The sequence below is a fragment of the Triturus cristatus genome, chromosome 6 (genome assembly GCF_964204655.1).
Source record: "Triturus cristatus chromosome 6, aTriCri1.1, whole genome shotgun sequence".
Taxonomy (NCBI): domain Eukaryota; kingdom Metazoa; phylum Chordata; class Amphibia; order Caudata; family Salamandridae; genus Triturus; species Triturus cristatus.
Window position 1 is genome coordinate 1677204484 of NC_140589.1, and position 18930 is coordinate 1677223413.

General features: G+C 44.3%; 1 protein-coding gene across 4 annotated transcripts in view; it reads left to right on the plus strand.

Annotated features, from left to right (window-relative positions):
• The window catches only part of LOC146821801 (uncharacterized), a 149555-nt gene that overhangs the window by 57427 nt on the left and 73198 nt on the right, over positions 1–18930 (plus strand). For all 4 annotated transcript variants that reach the window (XM_085612848.1, XM_085612847.1, XM_085612849.1 and 1 more), the window contains one exon: positions 5831–6004. In XM_085612848.1, the coding sequence (XP_085468974.1) occupies positions 5831–6004 (174 nt within the window). The remainder of the gene's footprint in view (positions 1–5830; positions 6005–18930) is intronic.

The window sequence follows — 18930 nt, forward strand, 5'->3', positions numbered from 1 at the left end:
AACCGTTAGTCAGCATCTTGAGTGGATGTACTTTAAAGGCCACACACCAAGAATAGCAAGGCTAAGTTCAAAACTTCTACCATACAATTTTGTAGTTAAATACATCCTAGGCGGTAAGAATGTAACGGCAGATTACTTCTCTCGTTCACCTTTAAGCTTTATTGAGTATCCAGAAAATAATGATGAAAATGACAAAGAATGCTTAATCGCCTGTATTGATGTTTGCCATGACACTACGTTTACAGAACAAGAGTGGATGTCGGAATCTACAAAGGATGTTGAGTAGAGTAAGAGAGTATGTAATGAATGGGTGGCCAAAAGAAAAAGTGTTACCCCAGAACTTACAACCTTACCATAAAATTTCAGATGAATTGTCAATAGAAGAAAATGGAATGTTGGTAAGGGGAGACACATTTATTCCACCTGTCTCTTTGAGAGATAGGATCATTGTGTATGGTCATGAAGGACATCTAGGACAAACCATAACCAAAAGAAAAATCAGAGACAGTTATTGGTGGCCTGGGATGGATTCTGCCATCATTGCAAGTGTTCGAGCATGTGTTATTTGTGCCAGTCGTGATAAAGGTCTCAAAACTGAAGCTGTTCCCCTTCAACCTGTAAAATTACACGATTTTGTGTGGTCCAAACTTGCCATAGATTTAATTGGTCCTTTTAGTGTTCTTCCTCGAAAGTTCAAATTCGCTATTGTAGTCGTTGACTACTATAGTAAATGGTGGGAAGTAAAATTTGTTGACGAGGAAAACACTTTTAGTGTTATAAAGTTTTTAAAAAAAATGTATTTTTGAGAGAAGGTTTTCCAAAAGAAATTGTATTTGACAATGGTGTTCAATTTATTTCTAAAGAAATTAAAAGTGTTCTCGACTAATGCAATTAAACATAAATGTGTCGCATTATATCACCCTCTGGCAAACGGCCTGGTAGAAAAAATTAACCGAACACTGGCAGAGTGTATACAGTGGGCAATTCAAAACAAGGTAGATGTGTCCAAAGCTTTTGAAGAAATGCTGTGGTCGCATAGGTCATGTCTCAATGCTGTTTCTGGTCTCTCACCATTTGAAATTCTACGAGGACGCCCTCCTGCTTCAAGGAGTGTCAGAACAAAAATGTACATATGTTAAATGTGGACAAAGTTGTGAGACCTAATGTGGAAACGTTTCAGGCTAAAATGAAGAATCACTATGACACTTTGCACAGAGTGAAGTCCAAAGAGAGAGACTTGTATATAGGAGATTGGATTCGGGTGAAAGATCCCAGTCATGTCCTTAAGGGGATGTCAAAATTTAAACCACTTGTCAGAATTGAGGTTGTGACCAGGAATGCAGTGAGAACCATCAGGAACGAATGGTAGAACAAGGGAAGAGTTGTGAAGGTGCATTCTCATGATGTTCCTCCTCATGATCTTTCGCTCCATCTAATTAGTTTCTACGTGCTCGTGCCGTTCCTTTTTCATCATCTTCTCCTTCTTCTTCTTCTTCTTCTTCTGACGCAGATGTCTCAGAGTCCAAACGTTCTGTTCATCCTTTATCCGAACGAAAGAATAATAGATGAACATTGTTAAACTGTTGAGATTTCGTGATTGAAATTCTTTTATTTTTCCACACTTACATTGTTTGTATTTAATTGACTGCTGTATTTACGTTATGTTTTGCTCTATTAATTGTTTGCATTATTTTAGTGTATAGAAGGGAGATATTGTGGTGATCTCATGTTAACTATATTCCAGCATTACATCACTGGAATGTCTATACTTCACCACACTCTCCTTCTTTGTACCTCCGGCTCATCTTCTCATCACTCTCCTTCCTTTTGCCTCATGCTACTCTTTTCCTCCTCCATGTCCATCCTCAAACCTCATGGTGCTCTTCTCCTCGCTCTTTATCCTTGTGCCTCACGCTGCTCTTCTCCTCACTTTCCATCCTTGTTCCTCCTGCTGCTCTTATCATTCTGCATCCTTGTACCTCCTGGTGCTCTTCTCCTCACTCGCCGTCATTGTGCCTCATGCTGGTCTTCTCCCCTCCCTCTCCAACCTATTGCCTCACGCTGTTCTCCTCCCCATTCTCCTTCCTTGTGCCTCTCACTACTTATCTCCTTGCTCTTCTTGCTTGTACCTCCTGCTGCTCTTCTCCTCACTCTCCTTACTTATGGTTCATACTGCTCCACAACTAACTATCCCAATACAACACGCATAATTCCACTACACACCACATACATACAACTCCATAACACATAGGTAAAACACATTCCCATTTACAGCGCCAAAAACTCTAACTCAAATAAATGCGAGACCTATCGCATTTTCAATGCTTGTTTTACCTCTGTACACACTTTTTAAAATAAAGAATTTAGATAACATATTTTTATAAGTATTAGAACTATTGGTGTATCCATTCTCTTTCTTTTTGTTCTGGAACCACAGCTAAGCCACGCAAGAGGTCCTTCTGGATGAACATGTGGTTGACACTGGGCTTCTTTGCAGATGCCCCCTGCATTTTACCCCAATTAGAACTGCTAGATGCTGGCTTTTGACTCTAATAGTGTACTGAGACCTGCTAACCAGGCCCCAGTGCCAGGGTTCTTTCCCAAAAAAGTAACTTGCTACACTCAATTGGCAAGGTATATGGTACCTGTGGTTCCCACACCAGGGCTGCAGCACAATATAGTGCCACCCTTTGTGACCCAAGTAAAAGTATGTCTGCAGGTCTGCCATTGCAGCCCTGCCCGAGCAGCCTGTCGGCTTGAGAGTGACATTGCACACACCATGTGCTGCAGAGCCACACCACTGCCTTAATGTAAGTAAGTATATCTTAAGGTTCTCCTCCTAAGCCCAGGAGGTAGAGTGCATTAGATTAAAGGTGAGCAATATGTGTACATACATATACATCCCTACAGTAACGCTGTAAAGTAAGATTTTACTATAAGTGAAAACTCGAGATAGGCAGCTCCATTATGGAACGACCAGATTGTGTCATGTTTCGTGTCAAACACCGTGCTTTTTCACCTCAACAGGACTCTTATGTCGAGGTTTAGCTGGCATGCACGGCCTACCTAAGGTTTAGTACTCCAGTGACTTAGCGGGCTTCCCGATCCGTTTGCCACCAGCACAAGAGTCTGTCCTCCTGGTGGGATATGCAAGCACTTCCCCAGGACGGGGACAAAGGCCTGGGCAGGAAGGAGGTCACACCTCCTCTTTCCCAGGATGGCTAGTGTTTATAAAATCAAGACAGGGAGCCTCAAAGGCTTCACCGCTCTTGATGTGCAGATTTACTTTCCATTCACTCGAGGGCAAAGCCATTCCCGCCTTGTCCAGCCCGACAGATGGGAAAATTAGTTATCCAGGAGACCTACACCTCCAAAAGGCGTACATCTCCAAAAGGCTGGCCACACCTTTAGGGTGGGCTAGAAGGCCTGTACAGCCAAGGAAAGGTTCTGCCATGTTGGAAGACCCTGAAATAGAGTATTCTGGGTAGAAAGGTGACGTACACGCACAGAAGGTTGTCACCCTAGGGGTGGGTTAGCCACAGGGATAACTAGTCCATTGGCCACTGTCCATCACACTCGTAACACCCCATGAACAAGAATTTAAGGGGCACTCCTGACACCAGAACCTCAGTTCTGACTTTGAATCAGAGAAGAGGCAGCAGCACAAGGAGAGGACACTTAAGTGCCATGAAGAGACCATATACTGGAACCGAGTGTTTGATGTGGATGTGTCCGTGGCAGAAGCTCATTGCTCCCAGCAAGAGGGACTCCAGTGGATGCCAGAAACCAAAGCATACGCCCTTGGATTGGTGGACCAGTCCCCTGCAAGGTGCAGGAAAATCGGCGTGCTGTGGTGACAAGAATTGCGACCCGCAGGGCCTGTCAAGAGTGAACCTAAAGAGAAGGGGTGTCCTGCAGTCCCGAAGTGGTAGCTAAACTGTCACCAAGTTTCAAGCCGCTACTCCGCTCCTGTTGACCTCCAGCTGCAAAGTAACCTTGGACTACATTTGCCGCAGCCAAGGCTTGGTGATAGCCAGTCGGGTGATCGACCCCTTGAGTGACATCTCTAGCCCTAGAGCAACTCACAGCGACTGACATTGGGAATGCCCCGCTACTGTGTTCCTGCATCCTGAAGTTGGAGTCGTCGAGCGTGTGGTAAAGCATTATTGGCGCGACCTGCCTTGGTGATTGACAGCTGACAGCTAACTCTACACCCAGAGCTGCTGAGCAAGTTCGAAGAAATCCAGCTATTGAATCTGGGTCTTAGTGTGGTTTTGTCAAATGCTGCAAGTTTGACAGCTCCTGCAGATCCCGTTCAGTACCAAGGACAGCCAAGTCACCTCTGCACCCAGACTCCCTAGGCAAAGTAATGGAGTAATGACTATTGGAACTTGGTCTAGGAACCTGCATGACCTTATCCACAAAAGGGTTCATTTGAACTCACTGTGGAGCAGATTAATAACCTGCTGGTGCAGGGATCACCACTTCGCCACGGGTTCTTATCAAGTAAGGAGGAATTGACAATGGAGCGAAGTCAAATCATAGGTAATTTATTTAAGCATTCAGAATGGGTCTCCATCCAATGTGTACCATAGTGATACCCAAGGAGACAGCACACTGAACGATGGTTACATTAGTTTATATAGGGAAAATCACAGACTAGGAACGCCCATAGGTAAATAGAGCTTTGGGAAGATCACACAAATGAGACCATCGGTAAGAATCAACAACCTTGGTGCCTTGTGCAACTGTCGCGTCTTGAAGCTGCATAACAAGCTAGGCTTATTTGAACAAACTTTGTCTAAGGCTTTATCATTGTTTAAAATACACACCAAATCCACAGTGCAGACATCGGCTGTTCTTTTGCTAACTTTGCATGTTTACGCAGCCTTCAATGTCTCAATTTGGATTAGTTACCTAATGTTTATACAGTTGTGATGACATGGATAGAGCCAGGCTGAAAAACAGGTCAAAAATGAGCATGGATGAAGCACAGCTTAATTAAAAAACAAGAGATTCAGATTCTAAAACAAGAGCTTCAGATTGTAGGATTTCACATCACCCTGCAAGTGACCGCGTGTCACCTGTGTTTCCTCTATATATTTCAATGGTACCAGTTTGAAAGATTTACTTAATTTATTTTTGAACAGTTCAAAAATATACAACTCCAGTTGTATGTATGAAACAAAGTTCATTTTGGTGTCTTTAAATCTATAAAAATAAGCTCTATTTTTATCAAAATTGGCGTTGGATTTCTTTTGTGTTGTCACAATTACTTATACACCATAATGGTACTGTAAAATACTTAACACATGTTCCTCCAATAATGCCTGATTGCTTTTTGCCACACTACCAGGACTGAGCTAAGGATTATTGTTGTTGAAACCGAGGATCATCTCTGTGCCATACCACATAATATTCCACCTTGCAACATTTGCCATGTCATTTCGAAATGAAGAATTTAGATAACATGTTTTTGTAAGTACTGGAACTATCTGTGTATCCGGTCTCTTTCTTTTTTGTTTTGGAGCCTTAGATAAGCCACGCAAGAAGTCCTTCTGGATGAACATGGCACTACACTGATAGGACTTTCAGGGCTCTTTAAAGCAATTACAGCACTCTGTATGGCAGGGAGTTGTTCGTGGGAAGTACCATTTTTAAAAAATGCTCTCGTAGCCATTTCGGCAGTGTGGTTGTATGAAGTGAGTGACATTTAGAAACCAAATTGTAGTCTGTAAGAAACTGATCTTTGCATGGAGAGACTTTTAACTTTGGCTGTTTTTTAGGATTTTCCTTTTGCCATTCAAAACAAACATTTCATTTGCTTTAGGGAGAACAAAGAGAAAGCGAAAGCGAAGTCGGAGCAGATCTTCTTCTGTTTCTTCAACATCGTCCTCTAGTACCTCCTCGTCGTCTTCCTCTCACTCTTCATCCTCCTCCTCTCACTCTTCATCCTCCTCCTCTTCGAGATCTTCCTCGTCATCGAGCACTTCAAGCAATGCAGGTAAATGATCTGCTTCTGTTAAAACGTTTCATGTTTAGCAGCAGGTGAAGGATACAGCAACGTTATAGAAAGGTGGATTATTTCGATAACAACTGTATATTTGTTTCAATATTAGTTACTTTCTCTAAAGAAACCAGCAACATAGAATACATCTGCAATCCACTTTATCAAATACTGTAGTAACAAAATACTTGAACATGTTAAGTCCATTAGGTGCCCACCTGACACTTACCGAGTTACTCTACACTATGTTGAATGCTTCTGGGAGCTTACTATATCATTATAGCCCTTCCATGAGGGCTGTAGCAGCCTTTAAAGTCTATTGAACCGAGTTTTAGGCCTGGGTCGGAGAGGTGGAATAGTCTAAATGAGACCGATTGAAACAGGAAGCTAGCTGCTTGCATGTTGAGCAGAAGACCTGTGCCTCGTTATTGGCCCTCGGCTACCCTAACATCTGCAGGGGAGCCCTCCACATCCCAGGGTCATAATGAAGCATTATTGCCCATACCTGCGGGCAGTAGCAGTTATTAATAACCTCCTTACAGTTATGCGCCCAGCCGCAGCCATGGGTGCATAGCATGGGGAGATAATTAGCAGATGTTACAGTCCTGGAAGTAAATGCAGTCATTCTATTAGCGCTCTTCTTCCTAAAGCAGCTCCTACGGCGATCCCTATCTGCCGTTAGCCTGAGGATGTTGAGGTGAAGGGTCTGCCCTCAGCACGCCAAGGACAGGGGGTTGACACTTGACAGGCCTGTACCAGTAGCCTGTAAAATGAGCATTCTGATTGTCTGGCCAGCTCATAACTTCCCATTGAGAGACCCATTAAGAGATCTAGGGCTCGATGTAAACCTCGGCAGCAGATTAGGGTGGGCGGAATTTGCGTAATTGCGTTAAGCAAATCTCCGCGAAACGGTAAAAAATCTCCGCGAACACGCAGAAATTCCGCTTAACACGCGGAATTGCTTGTTCGTGATGCTTTTTTCCTGTTCACAATCGCTGTTTGCATGCTCGGGGAGAAATATTTCGCGAACACGCATTTTGAGAACGCGAACAAGCAAAAAATTTCGCGAAATCACGGAAAGCAGACTTTTGAGCAATTTCGCGTTCTCCGCGGAACGCGAAATTACGCAAATTCCGCGAGTGGAACGGAATTTACCGCCCAGGCCTACAGCAGATCCACCAGAGGGGCGGAAGATTTGACCTCCATCCCTTTAGTGGCCGTATTTTCCCTCTGTATATTACCTTTACAACAAATCATTTAGAATATAGACTTACATTTACAAGCCTTTTGTAATGGCATAGCCATTTACCACGCATGCATTTACTTTGCCTGGGTTGTAAATGAAGATGCGATAGACAAAGTGAAAATGATCGGAAGAAAATTAGTGCCTAAGCGTTCTTTTGTAGAATTAAATGTGCCTAATTACATTAAAATACAGTAGATGGCAGTGCTGAGTTAAGTTAATGTCCGTAGAAGTAAGTAGAGTTTACTAAAGGGCCGGATCTAGGCGGTGCGATCGGTGCCACCGCACCGGCGCTGACTTGGGTTGGGGGGGCCCTGTTTGCAAGCATATTTTCGTTTTAAAAGCACCTGCAGCTGCGTTCCATGTTTCCAGCAATTTTTAGCCATCAATAAAAACGTCAAGATCATTCCAGTGATTAATGTTGAAGCTGGAGCGAGTGGTAGGTTTGTCTAGTGGAAGGTTTAACTCATCCTAAGGTAGTGCAGTGGGTTAATGTGCCTATTGCAAAGAATGTGTACCATGCAGATCACAAAGTATATATAATGTAAATAGGTCAGTGGGTTATTGCTTGAGTCCTAGGGATCCTTTGTTACAGTTTATATGTTCAAATTCTAATATAGCATAGTGAGCTATTAACTGTCATCAAAAAGCTGCATGCAAACTACAAGATATGTATTAGCGCTGTATGTCTTTTTGCCCTGTCTTTCCTAAAAATAAACTTGCAAAAAGGCTGCAATCTCTAAAGATAAAATGTTCGCATTAAGAAACTGTTGCAGAACTTAGTGGAATTTAAATTCGGTTCCGTTTAAAAAAAAAAAGAATGTTCACTTCACCTACAGGCCAGTGAAATCTTACCAAACTACAAAATGAGACGAGTCGGGGAACTAAAGGGCGCTGAAATAGAGATCTGTTTTAGCTTTAATTCCGAAACTCGTTTCATTGCTAGTTTAGTAGAATTTGACTGGCCTGCATGTGAATATCCATTTCTTTTGAAGAGGAGCTGATTTAAAATGCCACCAAGTTCTGCAGCACAGTTTCTCGATGCCAACGTTTTATCCTTGGAATCTGTTGGTTTCCGAATCAGTAAGCTCTGCTTTCTATGTCAGGAATTCAGCTCAACACTGCCATCTTGTGTGTTTTGATTAAATTAGGCACAAAGAAAGTAGCAATTCTATAAAAGAACGTTTACTTTAGGCACACATTTACAGGGAAGCTGCCTCTACAATGCGGGAATTAGCACGCATTGCCTTTACCACACAGCTATTACCACGGAATATTTTGCCACGCATATGCTGTTACCACGCATGCCTTTTCCACGCATGGTTACTCTTTTTAAGGTAAGTATAAATGTTTTTGTGTGTGTGGTTATATATATATATATATATATATATATATATGTGTGTGTGTGTGTACTTAAACACACACGCAAAATGGAAACTGTTACCTTCTTGTTGCTTTACACCACCCCCGCCCACAACTCCTCCTCCCCACATCCTCGACTGGGTCACAACATAAGCAACCTTCCTTGGATAACTGAAAAAACTTTTTCAACAAACCGCTACCAGAAAAGGTTAGTTTTTCTGTCCACTTTCCAGCATTCCTCATCACTTAGCTGATTCTTGAATACTAACGCAACAAATCCGACATAACTCTCCTCAACTGCAGCAAATACAATTCAATCCCAAACACAGAAAAATGCACTCCATCATCCCAGAAAATAAAGCACACCACTTTCATATTTAATGTCCATGTGTTTCAAGAAAACTATTCCCTCGCTCTTACAATATCTACTCATTTCTATGTTCCCTTTTCTCCGTGCCCTGGCAATAGTTGCAGGATTTACTGCCCCTCTCCATTCCCTCCATAACTCTGTCTCCACAATTGACGTACCAGACCACATCCTTTTTAACTTCTTCAAAACTTCTTTATTGCACTTCAAAAGAGATAATCCTTTTAACTTTACTAAGTCATTTTCACCTAAATGGATCACCAACATGTCCGGGCATGGGCATCCTTTGATCAAAGAGAGTTTGTGTGTCTTTTGCTTTCGCTCCCTAAGTGCGCTGGGTATGCCAAGACATGGGTCCCGGGCTCCACTGGATTCAAGCGAGCCTGGCTGATGAGGGGTGATGCTCCGAAACCGGTCCCAGGATGCTTGTTTCCGGACCAGGGAGGACCTGACTTGGCAGTTCGGGCTGGACTGTTCCCATGAGGAACAGGGTCAAGACCGATTTGCATATGGCTGGGTCTAAACTGGGTGGCATGGTGAGCAAAAGAACGATGGATTTAACCATATCTCTTAACTGGGGGTGAATGTTTGATTTACTCTGAATTCCATCCATCATCTGTGTGTCTTTTGTATTTTTGTCCCCCAGCTGTTTTCCACCTTTCCAGGTTTTCACATGGCACAATGCCCACTTGACAAAAGAGAGCCCACAAATCCACACCTCTCTGCTCGCACCCAGAACCTGCAACACTACCTGAAACAAAATTATCGTAATTCACTCCAAAGTCCATCCCAGCCTTGCGTATCTCTGGTAATGATCTGACCTCCACCTCCCCAAACTCCTGATGTCTGCACCTGCCCACCGCCTTAACTCCGCTTCCAGTTATGTGCCCAGCCGCAGCCATGGGTGCATAGCATGGGGAGATAATTAGCAGATGTTACAGTCCTGGAAGTAAATGCAGTCATTCTATTAGCGCTCTTCTTCCTAAAGCAGCTCCTACGGCGATCCCTATCTGCCGTTAGCCTGAGGATGTTGAGGTGAAGGGTCTGCCCTCAGCACGCCAAGGACAGGGGGTTGACACTTGACAGGCCTGTACCAGTAGCCTGTAAAATGAGCATTCTGATTGTCTGGCCAGCTCATAACTTCCCATTGAGAGACCCATTAAGAGATCTAGGGCTCGATGTAAACCTCGGCAGCAGATTAGGGTGGGCGGAATTTGCGTAATTGCGTTAAGCAAATCTCCGCGAAACGGTAAAAAATCTCCGCGAACACGCAGAAATTCCGCTTAACACGCGGAATTGCTTGTTCGTGATGCTTTTTTCCTGTTCACAATCGCTGTTTGCATGCTCGGGGAGAAATATTTCGCGAACACGCATTTTGAGAACGCGAACAAGCAAAAAATTTCGCGAAATCACGGAAAGCAGACTTTTGAGCAATTTCGCGTTCTCCGCGGAACGCGAAATTACGCAAATTCCCACCGCCCACCGCCTTAACTCCGCTTCCATAGCCATCGCAATATGAAAAGAATGGGCCCTAAATTCCTGCTCCGGCAAACCTACTCCCTTCAAAGCCTTCCTCAACACATCCAGCACCTGCAACGCTGAGAACCTAGTTCCGGTTGCATGCCAAAAAACGTACCCCAAACCTGTACTGTGCACCTACAGCCTCCTCCACCATGCCCATATGCAAATAAGGTTGTCTGGATATGCTTACAAAGAAACACAAACACCTCTCCCTAAGTGATCAGTTTTTGACTTGGGTAACCAGATCTGTCATACCACACACACGGACATCCTCCCACCTAATACCTTCTCTTCCTCAGGACCCCACTACTTCAGCCACCTGAAAGCCACCCAAACAACCACTCATCAACAAGGAGAACAGCAAACTCTCAGGGTCATGCTTGCACACCAGCGGAAGTATCGACCCCCTTCAAAATGCGGAACATCAGTGGACGCCTCACCTTGCTCCTGCTGCCGCTTTCTCTTTCCCATCCTTCCACAGTCCTCTTCCCCATTTCCCCTAATGACGGTTCATAACTCCAGATTAACTTCCTGTAAAAAGCTACACCCGCTAGCTTACCAACTGTTGTGACCGCTGACATCTCTCTCAATCAGTTCCATATTGTAGTTTACTACAACCTCTCTTCTGACTGCTATGCTCGAGGTCAAGAACTCTACTTATGCCACGCCATAAACCCACCACATAGACTGACAGGGAACCAATGATAAGCTGAATCACATGCACTCTCCCACCAACCACAAGTGAAATTACATCTCCGTTTTTGTCTCTTCTGCCCATTGTACAAGCCCGCGGAACCTCATCTACTGAGAACAAGAGAGAGCATCAGCAATTTCATTGTCAACTCCCGCAATGTGTTGTGCTTTATAAATCACATTAGATCTCAGGCATTCAAGTACGAAAACACGCAGCAGCTGCCAAACTTTGGGATCCCTCGCCGACTGCTTGTTGACTATATTCACCACAGCCAAGTTATCAGCATTAACTTGACAGATTTGTTTGCAAAATGCTGTCCCCCCATAGGCACACCACCACCCCTCCAAAAAAAAATATGAAAGTAGGTTATAATTGTTAACCTTCTAATCCAATCCTCTGGCCACTCTTAGAGTAACCACTGGCCTTGCAAAAAATGCCAAAACCGTGCCCACCTGCAGCATCTGAGAAAAGCTCCAATGTGCACTCCACCTGCTCTCCCATCTCTGCCATAGGAATCCTGTTAAAGTCTCTCAAAAATGTCTGCCACACACTTAAATACTCCTTCACCCCTGCCTTCAAACGCACTCTGTGAGGCTGCAACGCAGTTCCAGCCAGAGCCATTCCCAAATGCCTGCAAAATGTCCTCCCTGCACAGCAAGCAAAGCACAATTGAGATGCCCTAAAAGAACCTGAATGTCCTTGACATGGGTTTTGACAAATTGTGTGCAACAGCTCCAGTAACTTCAACTTCTTATCTGCGGGAAGAATGACTTCCACACGCCCAGAGTCCAAATCAATTCCCAAAAAAGTGATTGCTTTCACCGGGCCCCCTGTCTTTTCCTGTGCCCGCGGCACACCCACATCATCGTGAATGAAGTCCTGAAATTGGGCCAATAAGTCAGCACATTCCTCTGTATCTGCTGTGCCTATTAGGAAAAAGTCGTCCAATTAATGTGCCATGTTATCAGATTTCAGATTTTTAATGTCTTTATTTCGATAATAAAATCATAAAAGACAATTTAGACAAGTATTTAAAAACAGTTTCAAAGTCTCCACATTATACAAAATCATACTAGAAAGATAAAGTCAATATGTTTATCAAATATACAATCAGTCTAAAAACCACAATTAAAAAGTTATTAAACCGTTTTTGAAACGAAACAAGACATTGGATGTAGCTGATCATAAAAGTTGATTAGACATATACAGGTAAACACTATGCACATTGCACTTTATGATCAAGAGGCAGTTAAGTTCCTTCTAGCTCTGATTGCCCATGCCCAGCCTAAGTACTTAGCCAAGCATATCACGATAAAATCAGAGGTATTTGTTTTTAGAGCCCAAATAGCGTCCGAGGATTTTTTACATGTCATGCGTTTAAAAATGGGTTTTAACCATTTTAAGCGGGGTTCTCTGTATTGAGGACAGGCGAACAAAAAGTGACCCTCAGTTTCCTTACATCCGGGGCAACGACTGCAAGGGTTGGTGGAGCTATTGCCCCAAGATGAGGTAAAGGAATTTAGGGGTAGTGAGCCCACTCGGAATTGGTGGTATAGTTTTTTATCCATTGACCTGGAGATAAGGTCCCAGTATGCCTCCCGGGCTGGATCCAATTTAAAACTTAAAAAACGCCCCGTCAAGTTTTCAGAACTGGAGGCATGTGCCAAGGGAAGGCGAGTTGAGGCCCAGAATAAACCCTTAAATTCCTTTTTCGAGGGAAAGTTGTTCGTACCTGGCGAGACCCACAGATGGCTCAAGCCCATGTCATGCAGGCTCCTTTTCACCGAGCGAAGCCATGGGATTCGCTCCGATCCCCACATAGCCTTTACCTCGGTTAGCTCCTTAGCAAAGAGAGCCAAATCCTCCGAAGTCCATATGCGCCTCCAAGTGGACACTACTCTGTATCTTGCCATGTCCGATATTGGAAGGCAACCCATGTCGTGGCAAAGTGGGATCTGTGGGGTTGATTGGGGCAGCCCTACCAGATTACGAAGAAACCTACACTGTATCCTATACAAACTCGAGAGGTCCATAAAACCCCATAACTCTGCCCCATAAAGTGTCGCAGCATTAATTTTAACATCATAGATTTGTAGGGCGGGGACAACCCTTTTAGTGATTGATTTCTTTTGCTCACGCAAAAGACAACCAGTCAGTTGGGCAAGTTTTAGCTGTTGGGTCTCTATTTGTGGTTTCCAAGACAGTCGGCAATCCAGGGTGACCCCCAGGTACGTCATCGTATCAACTTGTTCCAGGTTAACCCTGTTAAGTTGTACACTACTACGTATAGGTTTTTTCCTGGAGAAAACCATAAACTTGGTTTTCCCCACATTTATCTGAAGGTCATTCTGTTTACAATATTCCTCAAAGTGATTTAAAGCCAACTGTAAGCCTCCCCTAGTCTTTGAAAGGAGGAGGGTGTCGTCCGCAAAGATCAACATTGGGAATTTAGTCCCCGCCAAGGACGGTGCGTCAGTATTAGTAGACCCGAAGAATTTCACTACCTGATCTATAAAGAGTAAGAAGAGGGTGGGGGCGAGAACGCACCCCTGACGGACTCCCCGTGAAACCGGAAATGAGTCAGTATATTGCCCTTGTAACCCCCATCTTACCCTGGCAAAGTTATCTTCGTGTAGTCTAATAATCATCTCCACCAATTCTCCCGGCATTCCTAGGTCCCTTAGTACCTGCCATAATTTTCCCCTCGGCACCAAATCAAAAGCTGATTTCAAGTCTATGAAAGCAGCGAAGATGGTGCCACCCCCCAGTATAACGACCTTCCAAAAGATCATGCAGAACCTCAGAACCTGGTCAATGGTATTTATACCAGATCTAAAGCCCGCCTGTAGCGGGGACAGTATTCCTTCTAGTTCAATCCACCCTTGGACCCTCGCCAGGATCATACGGGCAAAAACTTTCTGAAAGCAGTCAATTAGGCTGATAGGGCGATAGTTCCCTGGGTTCGATCTATCACCCTTTTTGTGTATAGGGAGGATCTCTGCCCCCTTCCAAGTCTTGGGTATATGGGCACCTCTCGCTATAGTGTTAAATATGCTAGTTAAATAGGGTACCCAAAGGCCTAAGTTTAGCTTAAATAGGTCTGCTGGAATTTGATCTAACCCAGGGGCTTTCCCTCTCTTGATTAGGCCTAATGCAAGCTCCGTTTCCGCTTCTGTAAAGGACATAGTCACGTTGCCAGGGGGTATTGCCGGTAGCAGATTAGATGCAGACGTAGGGTCAACAACTACTGTGCAAAATTGGGAGGAGTAATGATTTATCCAGACTTCCGGAGATACGTTGTTAGACGGGGTACGGAATTCACCGTCTTTTCCGCATTTAACAATATCCCAGAATTTGGTCTGGTTGTTGGATTTGCTAGCGTCCAAAAGGTCTGCCCAAAAATCATCTTCCCATTCCCTCTTTGCCTCCCATTGAACTCTTTTATACCTTTGTCTGGCCTCTTTTACTGCACTTAGGTCTCTGGTTTTAACTTTCTCTATTAGGTGACTATGCGCCTCTCTACACTCTCTATTATACCATTTTGCTCTTGGAGCATTCTGGTGCCCGTTGTTAGACTTACATGGTTTTGAGAGAATAGTTTTAAGCTCAGAGAAGCATTTGTCATGAATGCCCATGATCTTATCTAAATCACCCTGACCCCTCTCAACAACAGCAGACCTCACTTTGTTTAAAGCATTAGTCACCACATTTTCAATGTTGGCCTGTATCATTGCATCATTTGATATGATTGACCATTTCAATCTCCTCCGGTCATTTGATACGGTTACAACCCCTTGCCCCCTTGGATCTGGTTCCGCTAGTCTTTTCATGCCATACATTTTGACTTTCAGGGACAATGGGTTATGGTCACTTTCCGGACGCATTACAATTTCCATATCGACAATTAGGCTCCAATATTCCATTTTTATGAGGATGTAGTCAATACGACTTTTCCTCGCACCATTGTCAAAAGTGGGATTGGCTCCAATGTCCGATTTGGTGCGTCCGTTTGCGGCCCTTAATCCCCAAGTGAGGCAAAAAGCAGTCCAATTCAGGTCAGCCTCCGTTGCTTTAACTGGTAATTTGTTGGAAAGTTCGGGGATTTTCCAGGTCGCATCTTCTTCAAACCCCCAATTGTCTTCCGGCAAGTACAGTGGTTCAATTGTGCAATTAATATCACCCGCTATTATAATAAATGAGCCTTTATTCCAACCCATTAGTAATGTATCTAGGGCGCCTATCAGCTTGGGGCAACGGCCGCCAGGGAGGCCTCTAGAGTATATGTTAATAATAAGCATTTCCTGCCCCCCTACTTCCCTCAGCCTTATAGCCAATATGTCGGGATTATCCACATACAGTTCAGAAACTGAAAAACACCAGGCCTGTTTTACCCAAATGGTCAGTCCCCCTGACGCCCGCCCTTTAGTACCTTTTATAGCTGGTTTGAAAAAATTTGTGAATCCAACCATGTAAGACGGAGATGTGGCCCATGTTTCTTGCAGGAGGACAACCTCATGTTTACCTATAAAGACCAACCAATCCTCAGAAATCATGCGGGTCTTGACTCCGGCAACATTCCAAGATACCATATGTGAAATTAAAGAATTTACCTCTACGTGGTTATTGCTAACAATGGGAGGGGAATGGGAGCTCGGTAAGATGTCATTTGTTAGACTGGTCACATCTATATTGGAAGTGGAAGCCTCTTCCTCACTTTGCCCCCTCAACATACTATTGTTGTTATGGAAAAGGGACTGTTGCTCCTTTACTAATTCCGAGGTAGGGTTAAATGGGATGTGCGCTCCCTCCCCCTTCCCTATAGCTGTGTTCGGTGACTGGGTCGGTGCACATAGTCAGTCAACCCATTCTAGATCTGACAGTGCCTCGAAATGATTGAAGAGAGGAGGGTAGTATTGGGGGTGATGGATTGTGGGCTCCCGGGGCATTCCCCCTTTGAGTTTCCAATGATTGAGGCCCATTTGATTAATTGGGTACGTGTGGGGGTAAAAGTAACCAAGGTGTAAGGTCTGTACATCACCCAAATGGGCAAATCTAGCTTTCCTTTGGATTCTTTCCACCACCCAGGGGTCTCTAAATGAAATTAAAATACAGTCACCCTCCAGATCTTTTTCGCCCTTACCTACCCATTCTACTCTCCTTACATAGAGGATTTCGGTGGGAGATGACGGGGGGAGAGGGCGATGTTTGTTTAGCCAGAAGATGACCTTATTCCGCAGATCCCCTTGTGATTCTTTAATACCCTCTCTTAGGGGGGCCACTCCAGTTAGAACGATAGTATATTGTGACGCTTCAGGAGGTAAGTTTACTCTGGGTGGGTGTCGTGAATTTCTGTTATCTGTCCTCGGATTCCTATCTTGGAGAGTGGTTTTCCTCTCCCTACCCATTAAAGATGTCTGTGCTGGAGTGTTATTAGGTTGGTTTACTGCACCATTTGCTGGAGGTTTTTTCCCCTGCGTGTTGTTAGTTGCCACTGGGCGTTTAGCCTTTGGTGTTTCTTTAGTAGGGGCTCTACTTGCAGTAGTCAATGTGGCAGCTGTAGTTTTTGCTCCTATTAGTGGTTTTTTATTAATAATGGTAGAAGATGTCCCTACGGGGATAGTTGTGGTTGACCCCCCTTTTTGGTTAGCACCCCCTATGGGGTTTGGGCCCCTTGTCTTGAAACTAGTAGTCGTTAAGTTTTGCAAGAGGTCCATATTAATGTTGATCGCTGCTTCCAGGACATCTATTTTAGCGGACATTATCCTGGTACTTTCTAAGACCGGAAGCAATAAGGTTTTAATCATTGCTTCCATTTTTGCCAACAGGACATCGTCACTACTAAAACATGTTGGGCAAGGATTAGAAGACCCTGAGTGGACCAATGAAGGACAGTACACTATTGGGGGTTCTTGTATGGTCTGGGAATGAGAGGGACTATTAACATGATCTATTTTAGGTTGTTTTTGTACATTTTCTCCCTTTGAGCTTGAAGCATGCTTTCTTTTCCGTGGAACCTGATTAGTAACGTGATTGGTAATTACTGGAGGAAAAACGGGCATACTGGATAAGGTGGGAGCGTATAATTGTGGGGTTCTGGACAAGCTACTCTCATCGTCCTCCGTATTTTGACTGTCCGCTTCTAAACAGGTCAGGTTATTATCAGATTTCAGTTCCATGTTATCATTGGACGTGGATGTTGGATCTCCGTCCCCATCTACATGAACTATCACTTCGGTCTCTGAAGTAGAGATACAATTAAATACAGCATTAGTTAAAGGGCTTTTAACACGGGCCAGGGCACCAATAGATGAGCGTTTCCCAGTAACTAAGTCCAGGGACAATCTGTGCTCAACTAGTTCAATTTCTTTTTCTAGTATCCCTGTGGCTCGGGTGATAAAAGCATCGAGGGGGCCTGAGACAACACCCTTAGAGGTTTGAATATGCACTAGGCGCTGTTTGCCCGATCTTAGGGCCATAATTGGAAATTAATAATGGTGCCACAATATAACGCAAAATGTAGTATACGGTGTAACAAGATGATAAAATGTACAGAGAACCAAGGCTCTAAGCCCAACCCAACCTCGTCCGACCCCGGACGGCCACAGACGGTCCCGCCCTTGTCCCGGGCTTCTCCCGGCGCCCTCCCGCGCGCTCCCGCGCAGCGGGAATGTTACCTTTACTTTATGGGAGATCTAAGGACCCCAAGGGGGCGGGGCCGGCAGGGAGAGGAGCCCAGCTGGTAACGGGCGCGCGGGGACTCCTGGTCCGTGGAGTCCCGCTCTACCCTCGCAGCCCTGCCGGTCGGAAGAAGCCCTTTGAAGTGTTGCAGCCGCTGTGTTTCCGCGAAGCAGGACCCGCGAAGCGGGTCCGGCGAGGAGAGGCGGTACACAGCGGTCGGAATCAGCGGTAGCTGTGGTAGCAGTTACAGGTTGCCCAGCATTGATCGAAGGAATCACTTCCCACTCCTATGGCCAAGTCTTCTGAAGCATAGTGGACCCTACTACATTCCTCCATAATGGAATAATTTACTGACATGCCTTTAGGCCAGGACAGGTGTTGGATCAAACAAAACTTAGACACTATGTCAAATAAACAAGACCCCCTTGGGTATCTTATGTAGCATACATCCGTTCATTCACATTCACTCACAAGAGCCAGATATTAGCACCAATAGGAGTCCGGAAAGATAATGTATATAGAATAATCAGTGTATTTATTTTATATCATAAAAACATTAAAAAAACATTAAAAACAATTTATCACAAAATCCATGAGGGAGACAAAAAGATTTTAAGGGAAGTACACAAGCAGCGATGTCTTATAGTATAAATCTCTCACAGGCACTCAAAGATGCATAGCTCAAAAACCGATAAGTTCATAAATGCATATTTCATAAATATGTCAAGTTTCTTTTCCAATTATATCCAGAGATATTGCCTGTGCCTTTGTGAACCTGATACTTTCTCAATGTTCAGAATCGTTGTGTAAGTCCTTCCCAAAAAGTCTGTACAAAAATGCGACGCGTTTCGAAGCATCGGACGGAGATTAGAGGCAGGTCGTGAGGCTTTTTAGTCCCGACAACCAGCATTCCAAGTGGACCATTAATCAAATACGGCGTTTCTCTTGGACCTAAGCTTGTGACAGAAGGAGTCCCATAGCCTCTGTGGGGTATATAACTTGGACCTTAGCAGTCAGTGCAACCATTGCGGCAAGGCACGTTTCTACAACTTTTTATC